The following is a 25,743-nucleotide window of genomic DNA, read 5'->3' as shown; positions in this document are numbered from 1 at the left end:
TACGATCCTTTTAAATTTTCTTATTATGATATTAATTTATTGAATACATCTAGCTAATATTATCTTAACATAAGCCACTTCATTCTGTTTGTTTCATAGGTCAATAGCTGTTGCCCTTCCAAGGGATAATATACTTAGAATTGTAGAATTTAATTATACCGTACTGTTCTTGACTGAGATGAATACTAAAGAGGTCTCTTAAGAATTAGTACCTGCAGCAACCATTCATCACACAGGGTCATATGGGGAGTATGAGGGGTTCACTTCTTATGGTCCCTCATTCACACCATGTGTGCTGCACATTTGACATATAGATGTGTAAAAGGCTTCTAACATGTGCATCCATAGACTTCTCTAGTCAAAAACTGTAGATGTCAAAAGAGTGACTATTTACAGTACTGTACCAAAAAAGTCAACTATGACTTTCATTACCAGAGATTCCTGCAAAAAAAAGGCATACTTTTTTTTACATGTGGTAGCAGGAGCGTAACTACCGGGGTAGCAGTGGTAGTGGCTGCCACAGGCCTTGGGACATTAGGGGGCTACCACTGTGGGGGTTTTTTTATAGACCATTACTTGCTGGAGTAATTCCAGCAGGTAATGGGCCCTATTTACTTACCAATCCTGGCTCCTGCTCATGGCCGCGGAGCCCGCTATGAGCAGGAATCGGTAAGTGCGTCTGTGAGCCTGCGGACCCCACAAACACTATCAATATGATTGGAGGCCCAGGGGAGGTGAGGGAACATAAAAAACACTGTTACTTACCTCTCCTGGCTCCAGCAGGCTTCAGGCCTACATGGTGATGTCCCAGGCATCATATGGGCCGGGGCTCACATCATTATGTGTTGTGAAGCAAGCCTCGACTCCAGTGACATCTCTTCTATCATTCAAGATGGCCGACATCTGCTCAGAGTGCACCAGAGCCCAGAAGAGGTAAGTAACAGTGATTTTTATGTTTGTATCCTCCCCTGGGTCTACGATTATTACACCCCAGAGTATAATAACTGTTCATGGGTAGTCCACAATGGGGCATAATACTGTGTGCAGGGGCCACTATGGAGCATAATACTGTGTGCAGGAATGGGGGGAGTCGGTAGGGATCTTCAGGGGGAAAGGCCATGTCAAAAGTTCACCACAGGGCCCTACCATTCCTAGTTACACCACTGAATGGTAGTCAATGGTATACATGTGTAACTTATAGCCATACTGCTGCATATACCTAGCAGAATGTTTCTGCAAGATCTCTGACATCACCACTAATGTCTCCAGATACAAGAAAACTCTTACTTTTGTCATGTGCTCCCTCTGGTGTCTTTGTACTAGGCAGAAATATCATTGATAGGGGGTTGAAGGGTCAGGAGAACACACAATATGGCGGGGCATAAAAAAAGTTCAACCGCTATTAAATCCATAGACATGCAGCAAAATTGTGAACAAATTATTAAAGCAGCAATTAGTGGAAACAAGTAAAAATCCCAAAGACCCTGCTAAAAAAAAAAAATATATATTTTTTTTTTTTTTTTTTACAAACAAAATAAAACATTATATTTGATGGCGTCTAATACAAAGATGCAATTTTAGATCTGAGGCTGCTGAATGACAACTCCAAGCTAGATGGAAGAGCAAGGTATACGCTGAGTTTTTGTCCAGCTGTAACATCATTTAAGCATATATTGATCCTAAATGAATATTCAACATTCAACAATACCAAGACAAATGAGTCTAAGGAAATCCTCTACTGATCCTAAAAATCATTCCCTCCATGTATATACTTAGTCAGTTATTGTAAGAAACCAATTACAATGACGTAATGTTAGGAAAAGGTCATTGTGATGGATTCCTTTAAGCTTACTCACATCCTCACATATGCTGATCCTCTTCCTTGCCACATCACAACCTTTGTTATATTTAGGACCTGTACAACCAATATGGCTGACCTTGTAGTAGTGGAATGTGTCAGAATTCTTCTTCTAGCTATTACTCTAGTCCACTCTTACAAAGAATTGTTGAGGCAGCCAATGCTTTGAATACTACTAACTACTAACTACTAACCATATACCAGACTCTGATCAGCTACAAAAAGATATTCCCATCACATTTCTGAGGCTTGGCTCACATCTGCGCCCGCTCTCCATATGGGGACCCATTCTCCTCTCTGCATGAAAAACGTGGAGAGAAAAGCGCTGCAAGTGTTTTTCTCTACGCATTTTTTGCCCTTTTTGAACAAAGACCGAACGGAAACCATGCGAACCCCATCCTAAGGTAATCACTTTTTCATGCAGATTAGGTTTCCAGTTGGTGGGTCCTCAAGCAGACCCCCGAAAGGAAATTCGAGCACACATGTGAACCTAGCCTAACATATGCAGAGAATATACCATGAATGTCTAATGGTTGCAGGTCCCACACTTGCCATTATCTGCTGTTACCTGTCCTGCTGGTGTGGTTGCCACTGACAACTGTATCCAGGTGGAGAATGCATGGAAATACGCCTGCACATGGCCTAGATTGTTACCATTTACTTCTATGAGAGTCAGAGAAACAGATGAGCATGCTTACTCAGCTAAATCCTTAAAAAGTGAATGAAGAAAGCCACCTACACATTTTCATTCAATATCTCCATCCATAACTTTGCTCTAATTTGGTTAAGGACTCCAATTTCTCACAAAGCCAAATCGATACAATATCCCGACATAATAACTAGAGATGAGCGAACACTGTTCGATCGAATACATATTCGATCGAATATCAGGCCATTCGAGGTGTTCGATTCCAATCGAACACCATGAGGCAAACGCAGTAAAAATTTGTATCACCTCCCACCTTCCCTGGCGCGTTTTTTGCACCAATAACAGCGCAGGGGAGGTGGGACAGAAACTACGACAACGGAGGCAGTTAAAAAAATTGAAAAAAACCATTGGCTGCTGAAATCAGGTGACCTCCAATTTAGACGAATAGTGGATTTAACATTTGATTAATTTGGGACTGTGAACTATGTGACTGTGAGACAGGGACAGATCTACTGGCAGGGTTAGCTAGGGGTTACCATTATTTAGCGGGGAATGTTACTCACCCAGCTCTTTGGGGCTCTATCTGGTCGGGATCCCTGTCAGCTTGCGATATGCGTGAGCTGACTTTTTCCCATAGGAATGCATTGACCAGCGTTGATTGGTCAGTGTACAGCATTCGGCCAATCAACGCTGGTTCTGCTGGAGGAGGTGGAGTCTAAGATCCATCCACAGCAGTTTCCATTGTGGTCCGATCTCAGATGTAGCAGTGCTGACACAGTACTGTACATCGGAGATGAAGCAGAGCTGGGCGTGCACTCTGCTTGGCTGTATCTCTGCTTGGATGCTACATCTGCCAGCTCTCCTACATCGGGCCATGCGCTCAGCTCTACTACTCCGGAGTAGTTGAGCTGAGTGTGCAGTATCATCTGCAGAGTGTAGTTGAGCTGAGTGTGCAGTATCGGACAGTGTGCAGTATCGTCTGTGAGTGTGCAGTATCGTCTTTAAAATCCCAGCTCTGCTTCATCTCCCACGTAGTAGTGTCCGATATTGCAAACTCAGCTCAAGTACTCCGGAGTAATTGAGCTGAGCGTGCGGCCCGATGTAGGAGAGCTGGCAGATGTAGCAGTCCGATGCAGCAGACTAACACACTCAGCCCTGCTGCATCGGACTGCTAACATTGGCCAGCTCTGGTACATCTCTGGTGTAGCAGCTCTGCACTACTGCCAACCATCCCTCCATCTACTCCTCCTGTCACACACATCTCATGTGTAGCAGAGCTCAGTGCACACTCAGCTCTACTACATCTCTACAACAGAGTGTAGAGATGTAGCAGAGCTGAGTGTGTGCTGAGCTCTGTTACACCAGAGATGTGTGTGACAGGAGGAGTAGCTGGAGGGATTGTTGGATGTAGCAGAGCTGAGCTCTGCTTCATCTCCGGTGTCCAGAGTAGCTGAGATAACTGCACGGCTAGCTCTGCTTCATCTCGCCATAGGAATGCATTGACCAGCGTTGATTGGCCAGTGTACAACATTCGGCCAATCAACGCAGGTTCTGCCTTAGGAGCCCGAGTCTAAAATCGGACCAGAATGGAAACTGCTGTGGACCGATTTTAGACTCCGCCTACTCAGGCAGAACCAGCGTTGATTGGCCGAATGCTGTACACTGGCCAATCAACGCTGGTCAATACATTCCTATGGGAAAAGGTTAGCTCCTGCATATCGCAAGCTGACAGGGATCCCGACATAATAAAGGTACTTGATGCCCCCAGAAATGCTTCCCCTGCTGTCCCAGTTGCATTTCAGGGTGTTGGTATCATTTCCTAGGGTGTGATAGTGGACTTGGTGACTCTCCTGAGTCGAATGGTTGGATCCCCTGTAGCGAAGCATTTTCTCCCATAGACTATAATGGGGTTCGATATTCGATCGAATAGTCGAATATTGAGCGGCTATTCGAAATGAATATCGAATATTGAACATTTTACTGTTCGCTCATCTCTAATAATAACAAAACCCTTGAAAGCCTGTAATACACAAGACAACCACTGGGTGGCTACAAATAGACACATATAGGACAAATAGCAGATCACTTTATGATAGAATATAACTTTGTGATATCTGATTGCAAAAAGCTGCTCATCCTATGAAACTCAGTAACTGAGACTGTTCAGCAAAGAGAAACTGTAAGGATGGACACATCGCCTGCGGTGCGGCAGAGGACCACTGTTCTGCAGATAAGTGTGGATATGTAATAAATGTCTATGAGAAAGCAGAAGCAATATACAGATATAGCAAAGGATAACCTGAACCATAATGTTTTAACAACAATGTGGCACAGAGTGTTAACTCAGCTCTTTGTTGTCTGAGATAGGATATTATGGTGCAGAAAGTTTTCGCACTGCAGAAAGTCAAGTTAAATAGCGCGACGTCTGTATGTAACAGGCTTGTACGTTTTTCTTTTCCATCACTTGCAGATTAAGTCCTATTTTGCAGATAAACACACTTATATACTGTATATATATATATATATATATATATATATATATATATATATATACTTATACAAACACACACACATATATATATATATATATATATATATATATATATATATATATGTAGTCATTAATTAATTCAGACTTGGGATTCTTTCCCTGCTTGCTGGTTCTAGGTGATGATGCTGGCAGAGATGTTTCCATAGCAACCAAATATTTTTAGTGACAAAAAATGTGAACCGTTGAAATGCGTGGGGTGGAAAGAGGAAAGGAGCTTCCCTATACCGCAGTTAGACATCTTGGTTCAGCTGTGTTGTCTCTGTTCACAAGGCAGCAGCTGCTAAGATGTTTCATGTCCTTCCCTGCTTAAGTGCATATGAACATGTCTGGGGCTGCGCTACATGATGTGTCCGCTGCTCTGCCTTTCTGATATTAATGTGATTCCACATGAGTGTGCACAGGCTGCGAGAGCTGTTGACTCCTGGCATCAAAGGGGTTAATGGGTCGAAGTGAATCATTCAGTATACCAACATAGCCAGGAGAGCTCACAAAGTTAAGCTGGGTAATACAATGAATGGCCGAAGCTACAAGGAATGAGAGATTTTAGTAAGATATTTTCCTGTATTTGGGGAGTGTTTTGTACAGATTTGCGATTTTCAGGGCTGGTAAATAAGGATTTAATTGCATGATACGCTATCTATTTCATGTATACCTTCATGCACTATTAATGTGATACCATGCTCCGATAATGATATATGCATTACCATTATGCAACTGACTATACAATAAATGACTATAAAATAGTACAGAGAAGAAAGCACATTATTACGCTGATAAGTCCACTTTTATCTCAAATGTGCTTGTATCGCGACACACTTATGGGATACCCACAGAATACCCTATAAATGTCAGATAGATGCAGGTCCTATCTTTGGGGCAGTGACCCATATCTATTTCTAGAACTGACTCCTCCCAGACCACGTCTGGCTACCCCAATGGACTCCCTGCCAGATGCTATGGCAGTGTTCTACGCTGTTTCTGTAACTCCCATTGAAATGAATGAGAGTTACAGGAAAAGTCTACAATAGTGAGCTGTGCTGTTTTGGTAACTTGTGAATTGAACCAGGATGAAACCTTGGGAAGTCAGTTCTAAAGATAACAAAATGTAGTCTTAAAAAGTCGCTATGAATGTGTTGGACATGGGGTTGCTTGGGAGAGGATCGCAGCTTTGGTTGTTCCCATTGCTACTGGATTTTGAGAATCTATGCAGGACATCATTGCTAGAAAGCAAGGTGCAGAGGAATTGTAGCAAGGCGCCTGGATAAGGTGTGGAGGGGAATCCATATGCCAGGACCTTCTGCTCAGTTGGTACAATCTAGTGCCATAATAGAACCATTGAGATTGCTGAGCATCAGTAAGAGGTTTCAGCAGGTATCTTTTATTTAGGGATAATTTGAGTAAGATCCTAAAATAAGGTGATATCTTTATCCTCAAACCTAAGTTTTATTCAAATTGCTTCTTTCACCATAAAATCTAGAAGATAGAAAATCGCATCACTTGGAGGGTCTCAATCTTTAGAATCTGCTATAAGTGACCAATGAGCTCATTCAATCCCTATTGTTCGGAGATAGTTGTCCCCTGAACAACCATTTTGATTTTTGCAATGAGACCACCTTTCTTCTACATATATCATTGTTCATCACAAAACAGAGATTTATTACTTAAGGTAGTACGTAGCTGTAGGATCTTGGGAAAACCCTCTGATGGAATGCAAATGAAGAGCTCAACGGAAAAATGGCCTAAGTCCAAAAATCAATATTGTGAGAAAAACGAAATTTAAAGTTTTAGCCTAAAGCAAACGGGCATTATTGTGGAATATATCTATCCAATGTAATCAGCTAATGAACACCGTTAATCCTAATCATAAATTGTATTATTTATTAAAAAAATTGCAGCTTCATGTATAAATATTATTTATTTAATATTATTAATTAATTACTACTATTATTAAACGATGAAGAATAATAATTACCTGCCTCCCTTTTCGGCGCTAAATATGTGCAAAAGTCGATTTAGAGCCTTTTAAACAATAAGACAAAGTTTTTACACTAATATAAACAACAGACCGGAAGTCACGATTTCAATGAAAAAATGACCAACGAGAGTGAAGTAAGTAAGTTTGTATTGGACTTAGGCCATTATTCCATTGAATGTAAATTCTTCTGCATTGAAATATATGGACTTAGGTCATTAATCCTAGGTACCTTGTAAACCCAATGCATAGAACGAGGTACAAAGAAGCTTTCTAGGTAATAATTTGAAATATGACAAAATGTGGACTTAGGCCATTTTTCCATTGAGCTCTTCAAATATATGAATAAGCAGGGAACAATCTTATTTAGTATTTCATGTATAATTAGACTTTCTTTTCATAAATCCTTAGTGAAGGTGAAGATATCAAACTTTGTAATGTATCTTATTAAAGTTCCTTTTGATTCATTTATTGGACACCTTCTGCCAGTGATCAAATTTGCACAATGAAAGTCTATGCAGAGGGGAAGGAGAATTCCTTGATGCAGAGAGACGTCTACACTATAGAGAGACATGTTCTTTTCCCAACATACCTGGGTTATAAAGAATTGCTAACCAGTCTTTGCTTGACAAATGGGATGCGGATGGGAAGACAATAACTCTGATAAAAACTCGGTTGACTTTGGAATTTCAGGCTGTGACCACTGCAGTGGGGTGTCAGTTGTTTGTTATTTTAGCATGACTTTGTTGATGGCTACAATAGTATATCAAGGGGCAAGAATTCAACAAAAGTTCTACTGAATCTTTATCCATAATTAGAGATGAGCGAGTACTGTTCGGATCAGCCGATCCGAACAGCACGCTCCATATCATAGAAATGATATGTTTATTTTTGTTGTTCTGTATAATTGCTGTATTCTTTTTCTTGGACTCAGAATGTAGTATTGTTTTACGCTTTTCGACTACAAGTTTAGACTGTGGATTTTTGTCCTCAATTACTTTTCTGATATTGTTTTCTAGTTGTACTTGTTAAAAAATTGTAAAAAATTAATAAAATAAGACTTAAAAAAAAAAAAAATGAATGGATGCACCTGGTACTTCCGCTTTGACAGCGGCCGGCCGCTTAACCCCCCGCGTGCCGGCTACGTCCATTCATTTCTGTACTCGCTCATCTCTATCCATAATACTATATAGAATGTATACACCAAACAAGAGGCCTAACATGAAGCTCCTGGGCCCCAATGCAAATTCTGTAGCAGGCTCCCCAGCTATAATGTAGTGTTTATAGTCCTGGCATCCTAATATTCAGAAAACATGCCATAAGGGCCTCCTAATGCTTCTGGTTTTGGGTGCAAATACCTCCTCTATACCCCCGTAAGTTACCTCCCTGCAGCAAACCCTGTATTGCAGTTCAGGCCTGATACTGTTCATACATGACTTCAGTTATTAGATTTATTTATGATTTTTTTTTTTTTATTGCAACCCTAGATTTGCAGATATGTGTCACTCTATCAAGAATCCTGCTGTGTGTCAGCGTGTGTCCCAGCTCTTTCTATGTGCGACATTTACAGTATCTTAATGAATATTGTCAGAAGGAAAAAAAACAAAAAAAACAGATGGAATGATCAGAAAATAAAGGTTGCAGGTAATAAAACCTAAGCAATCCCCCAGCTGATGCACTATGCGGCAGAGCGCAGAGCAGAGACATGTTGTAAGGTTTTGTTGCAGTAACTGGGAGATTTAACCCTTTGATCACCAGGAGGGTGCACTCAGCACAGACAAGTCTCCGCTCCACACTCTATCAAACAGCTTAGTCCTCCTCGTTCAATGCTTCATTATGCTAATTTATACTTGTTTCTCTGAATGTACTCTTTGCAGGTGCCTCCAGCGAAAAAATGGTTTCCGAAGTCTATAAAAAGCTAAAGCTGAAAGGTTTCAAAATCCAAATACAGTATTTGAAGCTGAACTGGCACATTGCGCAATGCTGTCCTTTAGCTGTAGGCCAGTTTTGCTCCGTCATTAGCCTAATCTCTTGTATTACTCCTTCGGAGAATTAGCATCTGTGTGTTTTCATCCCATTGACTTGTCGAGAGAGTTGTCACTTGAAGGAATAATAACTCTGACCTGCTATCTCTTTTGCAGCAACTGCATTGTTTCTGCTACTGCCGCTGCCGCCTCTTGATGTCAATTTCGACAGGATTTTCTCTAGTTTTGCCTCCCGCTGCTTTCACTTCATTGTTATTTATTAATGTGTATATATCTGTATTGGGTCCAAGACGGCATACGTTTTCTGCTCACGGTTGGATGTAACAGCTTGCGGCATCCAATAAAGTATTCTGGTGCAGGACTTTAAGGGCTGCTGAGGACTCTACATTCAATAAATTATAAAGGGTCCTCTCCATGGCTCCTGTGTACCAAAAAGCTTCACGAGATTAAACAGTAAGGAAAATGTTAGATTTATGACAATAAACTTGCTTGGTGTTGCTGATGTTTGGAGTCAGGAATACTATAGGAAGAATAAGTGTGGCAGTCTGGATTATCGCCGCTTTAATGACTTAATGTCACAGTACTTTGCTGGCGCTGAGCACTGCAGTGCCAAAGAAAGGATAAGAGGGACCGATCCATGCAGAATATATTTTATAGATATTAGTTTTAGCATATTTATATTGTTTATTTCACACTTAGTTTATGCAATGAATTCTGTATTCTAAACCTCACACCATCCTATACCTTAACCGAGGACACAAGTCTTATTGTGACGATGCAGAAAATCTAAATTAATACAGCAAAAGCAGATTTCTTTTGAAACACTTGACAATTTTCATATGTTCTAGACAAGTGGGGGTGGCTTAGCAGGACATGGTTTAGAATGTGATTTTTTTTTTTTTTTTATTAAATGTAGATTGTGAGCCCTACATAGAGCTCACAATGTACATTTTTTCCCTATCAGTATGTCTTTTTGGAATATGGGATGGAAATCCATGCAAACACGGGGAGAACATACAAACTCCTTGCAGATGGTTTTCTGCCCTTAGTGGGATTTGAACACCAGGACTAGAGTGCTGCGAGGCTGCAGTGCTAACCACTGAGCCACCGTGTGGCCCCCTTAGAATGTGATATTGTGCACCAACTGTCATAAACAAGAGGTGCAAAATAAGGCTTTACGGGAGATTATTTTTAAGGTAATTGCATGAAAATGTTAGCCCCAAAAATATATGGGAAGTGAGTAAACATAAGAAACCGACTCACATTCCCTGGGCTTCTTTGCAACATCTGTCGGTCTGCTTGAGACTTTTATGTCCCCCTGAAAGATGTCAGAGGCAATCATGGACCTCTGAGGCCCAATTATAGGAGAGCGCCAACAATTTGACACTTAGACAAGGGACTGCCGGAAACTCTGTGTCTGTTTACTCACCTCTTCTGGTCCCCCACTTATACTCTGGGGTCTAGCAGTTTCGGTTTGGACCAGAGAATGTTGGCCCTAAAGAAAACAGAATTTCTTGAGGTTCGCCCTTCTTTATAGGCAACCATTCATATAAATTGCAGACCGTGTAGCACTTGACTGTGCAGGGTCTTCCAGAGTGGGAACTACTTCTGTTTATCAATTCTCTTCCAGGGCTTCCAGATTGGAAGCATTAGAGAAGAACTAACAGGGCATATAGATATAAGTTGTTAGTAGAGATGAGTGAGTAGTACTCGATCGAGTAGGTGTTCGATCGAATACTACGGTATTCGAAATACTCGTACTCGATCGAATACTACTAGCTGTTCGAAGTTAAGATTCGATGCAGAACCAGCGTTGATTGGTAGAATGTTATACATTGCCAATCAATGTTGGTTCTTCTCTTACCTTTATAAGTCTTCTCCCAGCGCAGCGTTCCCGCGTCCTCTTCCAGCTCTGTATTCACTCTGCTTAGGCATCGGGGCTGGGCCTAGCCCGATGCCTAGCAGAGTGAATTCAAGGCCGGAAGAGGATGCGGGGACGCTGCACAGGGAGAAGAATCCAGCCTGACCCTCACTCATGGACTTAGTAAGTAGAATTTGATCGAATGTTGCGTACCCCTGAAATGAGCATTTCTCCCCATAGACTATAATGGGGTTCGAAACCCATTCGAACAGTCGAACAGTGTGCGGCTGTTCGAATCGGATTTCGAACGTCGAACATTTTAGTGTTCGCTCATCTCTAGTTGTTAGGCATTCTTTAACCCTTTTTAACAATTTTTTCCATTTTTTTGGAAAAAAACTATAACAATTTATGGAATTTATCAAGCTATTTACACCAGTTTTGTGGCAGAAAAAAATCTGAAACTTTTTGCGATTTTCCACTGATCTCTTTACTTTTTTAAAAGCTCAGTGGGTGGGGCATGAGCAGCTGTGGTCGGAGAAATTTAACATAATTCATGCCAGAAATTGGTGAAAATACAGATTAATTGAATTTTTGGTATTTTACGTTGTGGTGGCTATAGGGGAAATTATTGGTTTTATGAATTTTATGAGGCCAAAACTAGAAGTGGATTTTAAAAAAGTAGAATATTTCCTATGTAATACAGATTCTTCTAATATCTACTCCTAGCTTTGATTTCAAAAACTACAACTACTAAACAACTTACTAAATGGCACCTACTAAAACTGTACTTACTAAACCACCTACCGTGTTTCTCCAAAAATAAGATGGTCTTTTATTATTTTTTGCTCCAAAAGATGGGTTAGGTCTTATTTTCAGGGGATGTCTTTATATTTACTCCTGTCTCAGGCCCCTTGCCATTGCATCAGCGTTCCACTGCAACCAAGAGTATTAGTTGGCTTCCTCTGGTGACCATAAGCAGCCACAATGGAGTGATGTCAGTAAGACTACCTGATCTGTGGGTGAGAAACCAGCACTACCGGTAGTCAACCCTTACTGTTGTAGAGAACTCTCTCGCTAGTGCCATCTTGCACAAATAGCTCACTTAAAGTCAATGTCCAATTTATTTTGAGGGTACGATTGTTTTGGGGGTGTCTGCTTCCCTTGATGATAGGTCTACTGTATCAGTTCTGTTGTATTATATTTAATATTTTACATGTATAGCTGTCTGGACACTTTTTTTTAATGAGCTGTAAATAGGGCTTATTCTCATAGTAGGGCTTATATTTCAAGCATAGTCCAAAAATCCTGAAGAATCATGCTAAGGTTTATTTTCGGGGTAGGTCTTATTTTCAGAGAAACATGGTATTATCTGCACCTACTGAACCACCTGCTAGTGTGAACTTCAGACATTAAAAGAAATTGTATTTTATATAGTGTTCTCTATGCAGCGCTGTATCTGGTACCCGTATATTTCATTTGCACTATTTATCTGTGCATATGATTGGTACATCACACAGGGTTTGTTTGCTCATAGGGTGATTTATTTTTCTCTGTACCTCTTTGACTCACATCCGGAAGTTTCTGTTTATCAGTCTTCCTACTTCATTGTGCATATTCTTTTCTCGGTATGAAATTCTGTCTTAACAGAAGGAAATTATGCAGGTGAGGGACGAGATAGGGAGGACTAGAGCAGAGAGACACAGGCTTTGTATCCGGCTTCATTCACAGTGGCTTATGTGAATTGGATAAAAACATTGTTAAAGTAATACCATGGAATATAATAACCCTTTTTGTACTGCAGCCCCATTATAGTCGACATTGGCAGGGTGTTAGAGACAACGTCCTATGTGCCTAAATTGGTAACTATGACATATATGACAAAACTCCTATCTGAATTTACATAAAAAGTCATCTCATCACTGGTTGGGTTCTATAGAAAAATAAGAATAGTATCTTTCATTTGACTTTCTTCTATAGAATAATATGTAGCTCACTGATAGTAACATTTTTCAAGATAGTCACCAAAAAACCTGATATGAAATTGGCCACAGTGCATTGTAGGGGACATTATGCTGGGCACCATTATACCTTTAGTCCTATAGTTGCACCATTTTTCTGAAAAAGACATTTTATAAATATGCAAATTAAGCTTAAGGGCAATGGTGGAAGGTTTTTCAAACCTAAAAACAAAACCCTTGGTGGCTCTGGCACATCCCATTGAACCTGAGCCTCATTCACACATTTTTTTTTTTGCAATGTAGATAGTGAGCACTATATAGGGCTCACAATATACATTTTTTCCTTTGGAGTATGGGAGGAAATCCACGCAAACATGGGGAGAATATTCAAATTCCTTGCAAATGTTATCCTTGGCAGAATTCAAACCCAGGACTCTAGCGCTGCAAGACTACAGTGTTAACCACTGAGCCACCATGGGGCCCCTACATGCCATTTAAAACTGATTTTTCAAATTGAGCATCTATTGGACTATCTAAAGGTATAATGGTTCTCAGTATTTCCCCAACAATGCACTTTGGTCCTGCTGCTGGACTCCTGGAAGAGTTGTTTCATCAATGGTGAACCCACACTTGGTAGGTAGGTACTTCATAGAGTGTAATAATGAAATATGTATTTTATTGTGGGGTCTGTAGTGTCCCACTTCCAGCACTACAAATAGGTTTCAATTTGTGCTTTGTGTGACCTGTTTGAACTGATATATACATACAGTGTAACCTATCCTTTTAATTGGTTGAACCACTATGGGGTGGGAGCTGAGAGATAGTACAATCCATCTAGAGAGTTCTGGGAGGAGGAGACCAAGAGTCTATCCAGGTCCTGTGACGTGAGACGTTTGGAGAGTAAGAAGAGCTTGAGCCAAGGCCTGAACTAGTCTGGATAAAGTCCATCAAGTCCAGTCCTGTATCAGTCAGCAGTCAGAAGATGGAAATAATCCCTGCTCGGCTTGTGATATAGAGAGAAATTAGCCCTCACAGAATCAGAGGGTTAGTTGGGCTCACACCCCATACTGGACCTTTATTGGCTTTATTAGATTTTACTGTACATGAACTAAGATTAAGATTGACCCGGCAGAGGAGAACAGGACTGAAAATAGGTGTACCATTTATCAGCTCCATTTTACAGTGGTACCATCATAAGAATTGTACCTTCAGAAATGTGATGCTGTTTAATCTCATTCTACCTCAAGTAAAGATTGTGATTTACCCTTTGCTGAAAACCTTTTGTCTTCTGAGTCTTATTGCTACATGGCCATCATGGGAACTCCAACCTCCTTCATACTTAGAAAGAATAACGACATCTAGGATGTGCCCAGGGGAAGTATTACCACCACTATCACAGCACCAGTCCAGGAGGAGAGCTGAAGGACTTGGTCGAGTTTCTAGCAAACATGGCCATTGCAAGTACTACTACTCCCAGGTTCCTAGCCTCCGCCAATGAGTTGCTGCCCTTCTATAACCATAGTTACCAACCATACTAAGCAAATACTACCAAACAGGATTAATTCTGATGATGAGGATGAAGATAACAATAATAATAAGAGATCAACAAAGCTCCCAAGATTTGTTTTATTTTGGGATTGGGTGACTCAGGTCACTATGATCACCAGGCACATAAATTAATGAATTGGCTCTCCCATGTCTCATAATAATATTATATGATACTCATAATGTTCATTAATACTGTAACTTATAATAGACTTGTGGAAGGAGGAGCTTCAGTTTTGGGGTTTACCCCTTCTTTGGCACAAACAGGATTGGATACCAAGCAACCTAGTAAAATATTTTTATTACCTTTTTTCACAATTTTTTAGTTTATTTTTAGTGTAAGCCATATAGACAAAGAACTAATGCCACCTAGAAATTAGAGACACATGAAAGCGGAGGGGATGCCACACAAAGAGTAAAACGCTGTGTCATTTTACATATGGTGACTGCATAACTGGATCAACACTGTAGGGGATTGTAGGGTTATAGATTGATCTTGATGGAATGATGTCTTCATCCAACCTCATCTATTATGTAATTATGTATATTAGTTAAATGTTTAGCGTGCAGAGTTCATGAAGAGGCAAGAGTTTACATAGTCCATGGAGGCAACCAAAATCCACATGGGTCCATAAGATGGACATAGGAGCTGTTGTATGGTGAAATATGCAGCAATATTTGTATAGAAGAATGCCTATGTAATATAGCATGTGAAAGGGTAAAAAACACATTTGTTTTTTAGTATAAATGTATATAGATGTCCATAGAGAAATATAGATACAATGCCTGAATCCTAACTGTATATAGGTATTGTTTTTTCAATAAACTTTGTATAAATCAATAGTACATGTTAGAGGGAGGACCAGAGCCTCCGTAGCACTATGCGGAGGCTGCCAGCCCTCTCCCCGCTGCGCTCTCGAGTCCCCACTTCCGGGTCTTGGGAGGCAGGGATGTGCGGGGGTTGCCAGTGTCCTCCTGTGCCAGGCGGGGGATTTCTGGTTTTAGTCTAGCGGCAGGCCGGACCCTGTTTGAAGGGGTCTCTGGCTCCGGACCACCACTGGCTATTTAGTTGACTTGTTCTGGTAGTAAGCTTTCCTCCTGATCTGTTTGCCTGTGTTCCTGACCCCTCGCCTTGACCTTTGACCTTGCCTCTGCCTCTGATTTCCTTCTCTGCCTGTTCCTGTTAGTAACCTCGGCTTGCCTCTAGGCCTCTGCTCCCTGAACTCTGCTTTGTACTTCTCTACTGTTTCGGTTACCAACTCGATCTACCTGTCCCTTCATTTGGATTTCTCTTTGTACTGCGTTACCTCCTTCCTCTCCCTCTGAAAAGTAAACCATCTATGCCAGTTTCTCGTGCAGATGGGCGTAATTGTAGGGAATCCTTGGTGCATAGCCCTTTCTTGCACCAAAAATGTGCCATATCCCTCGTTTTCCACTTTGTTTGCCACTTTCTGTAAAAGTGGGGAGAGTGGGACAGGCCGAGGCAAGGAAAACTAGCATGAGTTATGCAAGAAATGTATACCAGGTTCTGAATGAGGTAGATTTCTATTCTCGTAATAATCCATTCATGCCTCGTGCCAGTCATAGACTTTATTAAGACTGGCATGGGAAACACCAGTCTGAAAAAATTCCCCCATTGTATGTTAAAATAGCACTCTATTAGCAACTTCTGACACTGTATGACTGTACTATTGCATTTGTTGCCGCCTTCATCTTATACATTGGGAAAGGGATATGAACACAGCCGTATACGTTCCACAAGCTTTCATTACTGGAAAAAAATATGTTTGTGAAAAATACTGTAGTTGTTTTCTTAGCAATGATTTGACATTGCTGAGTTATCCTAACCTGATGTTCGCTGTATGTAGGCCCAACTAATGTGCCAATTTGGCTCAACAACTATATATATATATATATATATATATATATATATATATATATATATATATATTATATATATATATATATATACTATATATATATATATATATATATATATATATATATATATATATATATATATACACTCACCGGCCACTTTATTAGGTACACCATGCTAGTAACGGGTTGGACCCCCTTTTGCCTTCAGAACTGCTTCAATTCTTCGTGGCATAGATTCAACAAGGTGCTGGAAGCATTCCTCAGAGATTTTGGTCCATATTGACATGATGGCATCACACAGTTGCCGCAGATTTGTCGGCTGCACATCCATGATGCGAATCTCCCGTTCCACCACATCCCAAAGATGCTCTATTGGATTGAGATCTGGTGACTGTGGAGGCCATTGGAGTACAGTGAACTCATTGTCATGTTCAAGAAACCAGTCTGAGATAATTCCAGCTTTATGACATGGCAAATTATCCTGCTGAAAGTAGCCATCAGATGTTGGGTACATTGTGGTCATAAAGGGATGGACATGGTCAGCAACAATACTCAGGTAGGCTTTGGCGTTGCAACGATGCTCAATTGGTACCAAGGGGCCCAAAGAGTGCCAAGAAAATATTCCCCACACCATGACACCACCACCACCAGCCTGAACCGTTGATACAAGGCAGGATGGATCCATACTTTCATGTTGTTGACGCCAAATTCTGACCCTACCATCCGAATGTCGCAGCAGAAATCAAGACTCATCAGACCAGGCAACGTTTTTCCAATCTTCAATTGTCCAATTTCAATGAGCTTGTGCAAATTGTAGCCTCAGTTTCCTGTTCTTAGCTGAAAGGAGTGGCACCCGGTGTGGTCTTCTGCTGCTGTAGCCCATCTGCCTCAAAGTTCGACGTACTGTGCGTTCAGAGATGCTCTTCTGGCTACCTTGGTTGTAACGGGTGGCTATTTGAGTCACTGTTGCCTTTCTATCAGCTCGAACCAGTCTGGCCATTCTCCTCTGACCTCTGGCATCAGCAACGCATTTCCACCCACAGAACTGCCGCTCACTGGATGTTTTTTCTTTTTCGGACCATTCTCTGTAAACCCTAGAGATGGTTGTGCGTGAAAATCCCAGTAGATCAGCAGTTTCTGAAATACTCAGACCAGCCCTTCTGGCACCAACAACCATGCCACGTTCAAAGGCACTCAAATCACCTTTCTTCCCCATACTGATGCTCGGTTTGAACTGCAGGAGATTGTCTTGACCATGTCTACATGCCTAAATGCACTGAGTTGCCGCCATGTGATTGGCTGATTAGAAATTAAGTGTTAACGAACAGTTGGACAGGTGTACCCAATAAAGTGGCCGGTGAGTGTATATATATATATATATATATATATATATATATATATATATGGGCCAGTGATCATATTAAACAATTAAATAGTGACAAAGCCACAGCTGCTGGCCATTGGGAATCAGTAAAAGTGGATAAAAATAAAATCTTACAAAAATAGGCCATTTCTACACAGTCAATGGTATCCAAATGATATAATATAATGATAATGGAAACTAGTATATACATTTGTTGTGATGTTTGTTCATGAAGATAAGATGGGTCAACATTACATATCAATTGTTCAGCTTGTATATTTTACTGTTATTTCTTCCACTGAGTATAAGTTCTGTGTTTCAATGCTCCAGGCCGATATTAAAGTGAGACAGAAGCAGCAGAGCTGGGTTTGACATTTGACATGAAGCTGTCACAGTAATAACTGACTGAGTAAAAAGGTCTATCCCTCAATAATAATCTAATCACAGGTTGTCCCCCTGCTGAGACCCCCAGAATCGGCTCTTATCTGTGTCTGAACCCAGTAGCAAGTGTTTCTTTTCTCTGTAGTCTTACCATGGAGTAAATGCAGTATTACACAACATCTACTAAAATCAATGCATGTCCTTGTAACACAGATATAAGCCGGTTTTGGAGTGTGATATATGCTCCTTGTAGTTCGAGTCTACTGTGAGTACTAGATGAGATCCCCGGACAGGAGGTCTGCTCATTATATCTTAAGAATGGATAGAAACATATTTATTGCAGATTTTATTGCAAAATTCATAATGAATCTCCGCTAAGATCACACATTTTACATGAGGATTTTGTTGTGAGTTTTGTAGGGATTTACTAAGAATTTTACTATATGTAACTGCAAAGGTTAAAATCCGAGGTGAAAATGTTTTTGCAGCACGTGGATGAGATTTGTTAAAATCTCATACACTTTGCTGTTACTGTAAAATACTCTGGATATTCTGCAAGTAAATCCAGGCAGAAAATCCACAGCATATCTACTGTGTGTTAACATACCCTAATAGGATATACCGTATACAAATGTGCTTTTTATACTAGACCCCCTATTTAAGGCAGGACATTATGTTTTGATACAGTCCTATGGAAGCCACAGCTATGTAATCACATCGATTTGTCCAAGTCACAACCTCTACTACATACCATGTAAATAACGTTATATATAATATGTATAATAAAAAGTGATCCAAAGTTAAGACAAGTCGTATCTTCATACTAAACTGGGTATTATATTTTGATGCAATCCTATGGAAACCACAACTAGCTATAAAATCACATTGATTTATACCAAATGACAATCTCTATTGCATGCTATGTAAATATCTCAATATTGACAGTGATATACAATGTATGAAACTTGCTATACATAGAAAATGTATAACACTGTAAGTGATCCAAATTGTATAATAGATCTATAAAAAGTGATCCAATGTAAAGATCCAACGATCCAATGATAAACAGGCTTTTGTTCTAAATACACTTACAAAATTAGATATTTGCGATATTAAAGGGTCTTATTTGCCTTACTATATGTGTAGCAGTCATTTTATTATTAGAAATGTTAACATTAATTTATTGGGTTTCGGATTCACAATAAATGCAGTAATTCACACTTTGCAGAAGGCTTTTAAAGGTTCGCTCATCTATAGAAATTGTCAAATCGATTAGCCAGGCCTGAGATAGATAAAGAGCAGAATTGTAAAGATTTGCTTTTGATCTTTTTCTCACTGGCGGTTTAGTTTATTTTATTGTACTGTAGTTTGTAATGATATTCTCCTTGCTGTAAAATAAATAAGTTCTCCATGTACTGATATTTCGGTTTCTTTGTGGGCGAGGGAGAGCTTTGGATATATACAGAGGAGCAAATCTAAAAGGGCCGAGCCGCAGTAAATCTTGTAGGAGGGATTGTAACAGCAGCTTGAACTTCTGAAGAGATGGGCGCTGAGTTTTTATCTACCCAAAACTGCAGTTACAGTAAACTCCAGCCAAGATCGATACCTGTGCATGAATGGAACAAATCTAACTAGAGGCCAAGTCACAAACATTGAAGAAAATAATTATATAAAGGGAACGAGTAAGAAAGTAACAACTTCAAGACCAACTCCAGACCAAGGGAGAAGAAATAAAAAACGAAACCTATCTTCTTGGCTATAGTTCAAGTGGGATGACCATTGGGTAGTATAGGTGGATGACTAGGACGCCATTGAGGAAGTCAAGTTATCAATTCTATTAAATGAATCAAATTCTATAAAATATGGTAGAGCTAGAAGAAGACAAGCCAATAGACTAGTCGCCTCTGTGACAAACACAGACATGTCCTTCCTTTCTTCTTGGTTCAATATCCCCATATATGGAAAACATAATGACCAGATGTTTAAAACAACACGATTTCACGATATTCTGTCACGAGATGTCTGTCCTATATTCATCAATGTTTGCACAACCAGCGATTGTGTTATAAAGCGCATCATGTCAAATGTTTTGGTAGCAAGTCACAATATTGTTTTACATTAGTTTCATGGAATTCAGACTCCTTAACCAAAGTAGATCTACTGTACAGTCAGGGTGGACACATCTGTACATGGTCAGGTGATCAGGTTGTACTGAGAACTATATATATTTAGAGGAGAATGAAATGAAGGGAAATGTGGAAAATGTTCTATAAAGAATATCTCTTGGGTTTGGAAGTGTCAACGAAAATTGAAATGAATGATAAAGCCTCCGACGACTAGTGTACTATGCTTAACGGTGGAAAACAAAAGTAGGGGGCGTTATAAATCCCCTTCCTTGGGCAGCAGGCAAGCTTGATCCACTCTTGCTAGTGGTAGTCTGAATAAATCTTTATATTTTGTCAATTTTCCAAGGGTTACTTGTGTGTTAGAGTGAGTATACTGTATATGGACTATTAAAGAGCTATTGCGTATGGGATAAGAAGTACGCTTAGTTTTAGAAAGGTAATACTAAATCAAAATCAGTATTAATATTGGTTGTATCTTCACTTACAAGTATAGTTCACATATAGTTCTGAATTATATATGCTGTATATATCAACATTAGTCCATTTATAGTCCATGTATAGTTCTGCATTAGTCCATTTATATCCATCCTTAGATTCATACAAAATTTAAGGTTACATTCACAATGATCTCTTAATCAGTTACCTATAAGAGCAGGGGTATAAGCTGAGAGGGTGCAGATGGTATAGTTGCACCAGGGCCCAGGAGCCTTAGGGGACCCATAAGCACTGGCATCAATATTGAGATAGCAGCTTCCATCTGGCCCATAAGTCCAGAAGACCCACAGATTACCCTAACCACACTAAGGGTGAATTCACACTGAGTAAACGCTAGCTTATTCTGAACGTAAAACACGTTCAGAATAAGCGGCGTCTAAAGCAGCTCCATTCATTTCTATGGGAGCGGGGATACGAGCGCTCCCCATAGAAATGAATGGGCTGCTTCTTTCACTCCGTGCAGTCCCATTGAAGTGAATGGGGAGTGCCGGCGTGTACGCTCCGGCATGAGCAGAGCTTGCCGTATACGCCGGCACTCCCCATTCACTTCAATGGGACTGCACGGAGTGAAAGAAGCAGCCCATTCATTTCTATGGGGAGCGCTCGTATCCCCGCTCCCATAGAAATGAATGGAGCTGCTTTAGACGCCGCTTATTCTGAACGTGTTTTACGTTCAGAATAAGCTAGCGTTTACTCAGTGTGAATGCACCCTAAGATGGATTAAACTCCTTAACATCCATAACCATCACTATCAAGAATTCGCTGTAGGGATGAGGTAGGGGCCCCGGACAAAAGATTGCACCAGGGCCCACAAGATTTTAGGTACACTACTGTATAGGAGAGAAAATAAATCCACAATAATTTCAGCTTGAGATACTATTTAGATACTATTTACTTACCCCGCCATTACAATGAAGAAATCCAATCTATTCCATGTGTCTCCAAGGTAACACTTCTTCCCAAAAATTCCCAAGGCCACCATCTTTACTACCATCTCCATTGCAAAGAAGATAAAGATGAAGTCATCAAATACCTGATGCAATTAGAAAAAAAAACATATATTATACATGTATGATAGTATTACATTATTAATGTCATTAAACACCAAAACATCAATACAATAAACATCAGAGGAAGCATTTAGAGATGAGCGAACAGTGTTCTATCGAACTCATGTTCGATCGGATATCAGGCTGTTCGATGTGTTCGATTCGAATCGAACATCACGTGGCAAACTCCAAAAAAATTTGATTCCCCTCCCACCTTCCCTGGCGCTTTTTTTGCACCAATAACAGCGCAGGGGAGGTGGGACAGGAACTATGACACCGGAGGCATCGAAAAAAATCGGAAAAAGTCATTGGCTGCCGAAATCAGGTGACCTCCATTTTAGACGAATAGTGGATTTCAAATCCGGGTCATATGAGAATGTGAACTTTGTGACTAAGAGACAGGGATAGCTGTACAGGCAGGGATAGCTAGGGATAACCTTTATTTAGGTAGGAATGTTATTAAAAATAACTTTTTGGGGCTCTATCAGGTGTGTAATTGTGATTTTTGTGACATAAACTTTTTCCCATAGGAATGCATTGGACAGCGCTGATTGGCCAGAGTACGGAATTCGACCAATGTCGGAATTCGACACCGTGTGCCGGTCAGCCCATCAGATGTTTCAGAGCCGAGTGTGCATAAGGGTTCTAGTGCACCCTCGGCTCTGCTACATCTGATGTAGCAGAGCCGAGTGTGCATAAGGGTTCCAGTGCACCCTTGGCTCTGCTACATCTGATGTAGCAGAGCCGAGTGTGCATAAGGGTTCTAGTGCACCCTCGGCTCTGCTACATCTGATGTAGCAGAGCCGAGTGTGCACACTTGGCTCTGCTATATCAGATGGGCTGACCGGCACACGGTGTAGTTGAGCAGAACTGGCTCAGCACTGCTAAGTCTGTGCATACCCATAGGAATGCATTGGCCAGCCTTCGGCCAATCAGCGCTGGCTCTGCCAGAGGAGGCGGAGTCTAAGGTCGGACCTGAATGGAGACTGGTGTGGAGCGATCTTAGACTCTGCCTCCTCCAGCAGAGCCAGCGCTGATTGGCCAAAGTACGGAATTCGACCAATCAGCGCTGGCCAATGCATTCCTATGGGAATGCAGAGACTTAGCAGTGTTCAGCCAGTTCTGCTCAACTACACCATGTGCCGGTCAGCCCATCAGATGTAGCAGAGCCGAGTGTGCATAAGGGTTCTAGTGCACCCTCGGCTCTGCTACATCTGATGTAGCAGAGCCGAGTGTGCACACTCGGCTCTGCTATATCAGATGGGCTGACCGGCACACGGTGTAGTTGAGCAGAACTGTCTCAGCACTGCTAAGTCTGTGCATACCCATAGGAATGCATTGGCCAGCCTTCGGCCAATCAGCGCTGGCTCTGCCGGAGGAGGCGGAGTCTAAGGTCGGACCTGAATGGAGACTGGTGTGGAGCGATCTTAGACTCCGCCTCCTCCAGCAGAGCCAGCGCTGATTGGTCGAATTCCGTACTCTGGCCAATCAGCGCTGTCCAATGCATTCCTATGGGGAAAAGTTAGCTTGCGAAAATCGCAAGCTGACAGGGATTTCCATGAAATAAAGTGACTTTTATGCCCCCAGACATGCTTCCCCTGCTGTCCCAATGTCATTCCAGGGTGTTGGTATCATTTCCTGGGGTGTCATAGTGGACTTGGTGACCCTCCAGACACGGATTTGGGTTTCCCCCTTAATGAGTATATGTTCCCCATAGACTATAATGGGGTTCGAAACCCGTTCGAACACTCGAACAGTGAGCGGCTGTTCGAATCGAATTTCGAACCTCGAACATTTTAGTGTTCGCTCATCTCTAGAAGCATTAGGTAGCCTAACAGAACTAGATCTGGAGCACAAGTCCTGAATATTAAAGGGATTGTCCAAGAATTGATTTGGATGGCCTATCCTCAGGATATATCATCAATATCACACCAGTGTGGATGCCAGATCTATACAGTATATGGAGCGCTGTACACTGTGTAGCGACTGTGTTCGAGTACCACTCAGCTCCTATTCAAGTGAATGGCCGGTATGCAGAGTACATGCTGTAGCTGTCTGCCTCTGAAGAAATCCCATCTAACTGTGCAGATCCAGCTACTGCAGTAGCTGGTTGGTGGAGGTGCCAGTTTTCAGACACCCACAGATCTGATATTGATGATCTGTCCTTAGAACAAGGCATTAATATCCAGCCTTAAACAATCCCTTTAACCCCTCCACAGTCACCAGACCTGAACCTAATTGAGATGGTTTGGGGTAAGTTGGACCGTAGAGTGAATGCAAAAGGGACAAGAAGTGCTAAGCACCTCTGGGAACTCCTTCAAGATTGTTGGAAGACCATTTCAGGTGACTACCTCTTGAAGCTCATCAAGAGAATGCTAAGAGTGTACAAAGCAGGAATAGAATATAAGACATATTTTCAGTTGTTTCACACTTTTTTGTTAAGTACCCGAGTATACGTACCGTATATACTCGAGTATAAGCCGACCCGAATATAAGCCGAGGCCCCTATTTTTACCACAAAAAACTGGGAAAACTTAGGGGCCACACGGTGGCTCAGTGGTTAGCACTGCAGTCTTGCAGCGCTGGATCCTGGTGTTCAAATCCCGCCAGGGGCACAAAAACTATCTGCAAGGAGTTTGTATGTTCTCCCCGTGTTTGCATGGATTTCCATCCCATATTCCAAAAAAGACATTCTGATAGGGAAAAATGTACATAGTGAGTCCTATGTGGGGCTCACAATCTACATTTAAAAAAAAAAAACTGGGAAAACTTATTGACTCGAGTATAAGCTGAGGGGGAGAAATGCAGCAGCTACTGGAAAATTTCAAAAATTAAAATGGTCAGAGTTTTTGGGTGCAGTAGATGCTGGGAAAGGGGAGGGGGTGTTTTGGTTGTCTGTCTGCCCCTTCCCTGAGCTTGAGGACTGTTTTTTTTTTTTTCCCCACTTGGAATTCAGCCTGGCTGAATATAGGGTATCTGCAGTGCTCCTATTAACCCCTTCCCGACGGAACAGGAGCACTGCAGATCCCCTATATTCAGTAGACCGGGCACTGTCAGACACAGGGATAACTAATGTGTATGTGTTTCATAGTTATTTTCTACTTTTGTATGTATTCTAGGCAAAGGAGTGATTTACAACTTTTTTTTTAAAGTTTCTGGGCTGAAAAATTCGGCTTATACTCGAGTATATATGGTATATTATTCCACATGTGTTAATTCATAGTTTTGATGCCTTCAGTGTGAATCTACAATTTTCGTAGTCATGAAAATACTGAAAACTCTTTGAATGAGAAGGTGTGTCCAAACTTTTGTTTTGTACTGTATATATATACATATATACATTCTTATTTTCTTTATATTTTAAAGAGTGTCCCAGCTTTTTTGGAATTGGGTTGTAGTTTGTATTGTAGATTCTGATGAGGGATCCTCTTTAGGGAAGATGAATGCCCTTTAACACCCAATGTGGCTCAACAGCATCTTTGACTGTGGCTCTCAAGCTAAGAGAGGTTAAGAACTTGTGCTCAATCCTCTAGTGGAGGTGAAGATTGAATCTTGACAGTTCAATGTGTATTTCATATGTTGTAAAATGATAAGAACTTACTTGAAGGATTTGGCACCGGTCAGAGGAACAGTCAACATCTTCACAGGGCTGGAACATTCCCAAAGTCACACAGTTCAGGAGGATTACCATCATGCTCAAACACTCGAACCACGTAGAAGGTGGACCGTTAAGGAAAATTCTAAAGCATTCATCTTGGCAATTCACTTTTCTAGCATACCAGTAATAGCAATGCTTATACATAGAATTATATGTACATGGTATTCCTGCCACTGTTTCCCATGTCGTTTCATTATTTCATATACCTTGTACCATGCAGTGAAAGGGTAAAATTTTAAATTCCAACATACCGTTTTGGTGAAGAATATTACTATCTTATTGCACTTATTTTGTCTACCACATGCTGATACTTTTCAGTACCAGATTAACCATATTAAATAATCCAATAATTTCCTTTTAATCACGTGAAACCCAGTTCACTTGTTCTTAGTGATTACCAGGGTTGACCTT

General features: G+C 40.9%; 1 protein-coding gene across 2 annotated transcripts in view; it reads right to left on the bottom strand.

Annotated features, from left to right (window-relative positions):
* CACNA1I (calcium voltage-gated channel subunit alpha1 I) overlaps window positions 1–25,419 on the bottom strand; it is a 269,848-nt gene extending 244,429 nt beyond the window's left edge. For both annotated transcript variants that reach the window (XM_075286787.1, XM_075286788.1), the window contains exons 1-2: window positions 25,276–25,419; window positions 21,525–21,658 (exon numbers count right to left, since the gene is read on the bottom strand). In XM_075286787.1, the coding sequence (XP_075142888.1) occupies window positions 21,525–21,658; window positions 25,276–25,368 (227 nt within the window). In that variant the 5' untranslated portion in view covers window positions 25,369–25,419. The remainder of the gene's footprint in view (window positions 1–21,524; window positions 21,659–25,275) is intronic.
* Between the last annotated feature and the right edge of the window lie 324 nt (window positions 25,420–25,743).

The sequence above is a fragment of the Leptodactylus fuscus genome, chromosome 9 (genome assembly GCF_031893055.1).
Source record: "Leptodactylus fuscus isolate aLepFus1 chromosome 9, aLepFus1.hap2, whole genome shotgun sequence".
NCBI lineage: Eukaryota > Metazoa > Chordata > Amphibia > Anura > Leptodactylidae > Leptodactylus > Leptodactylus fuscus.
This window is presented reverse-complemented; position numbering and strand designations above follow the sequence as displayed.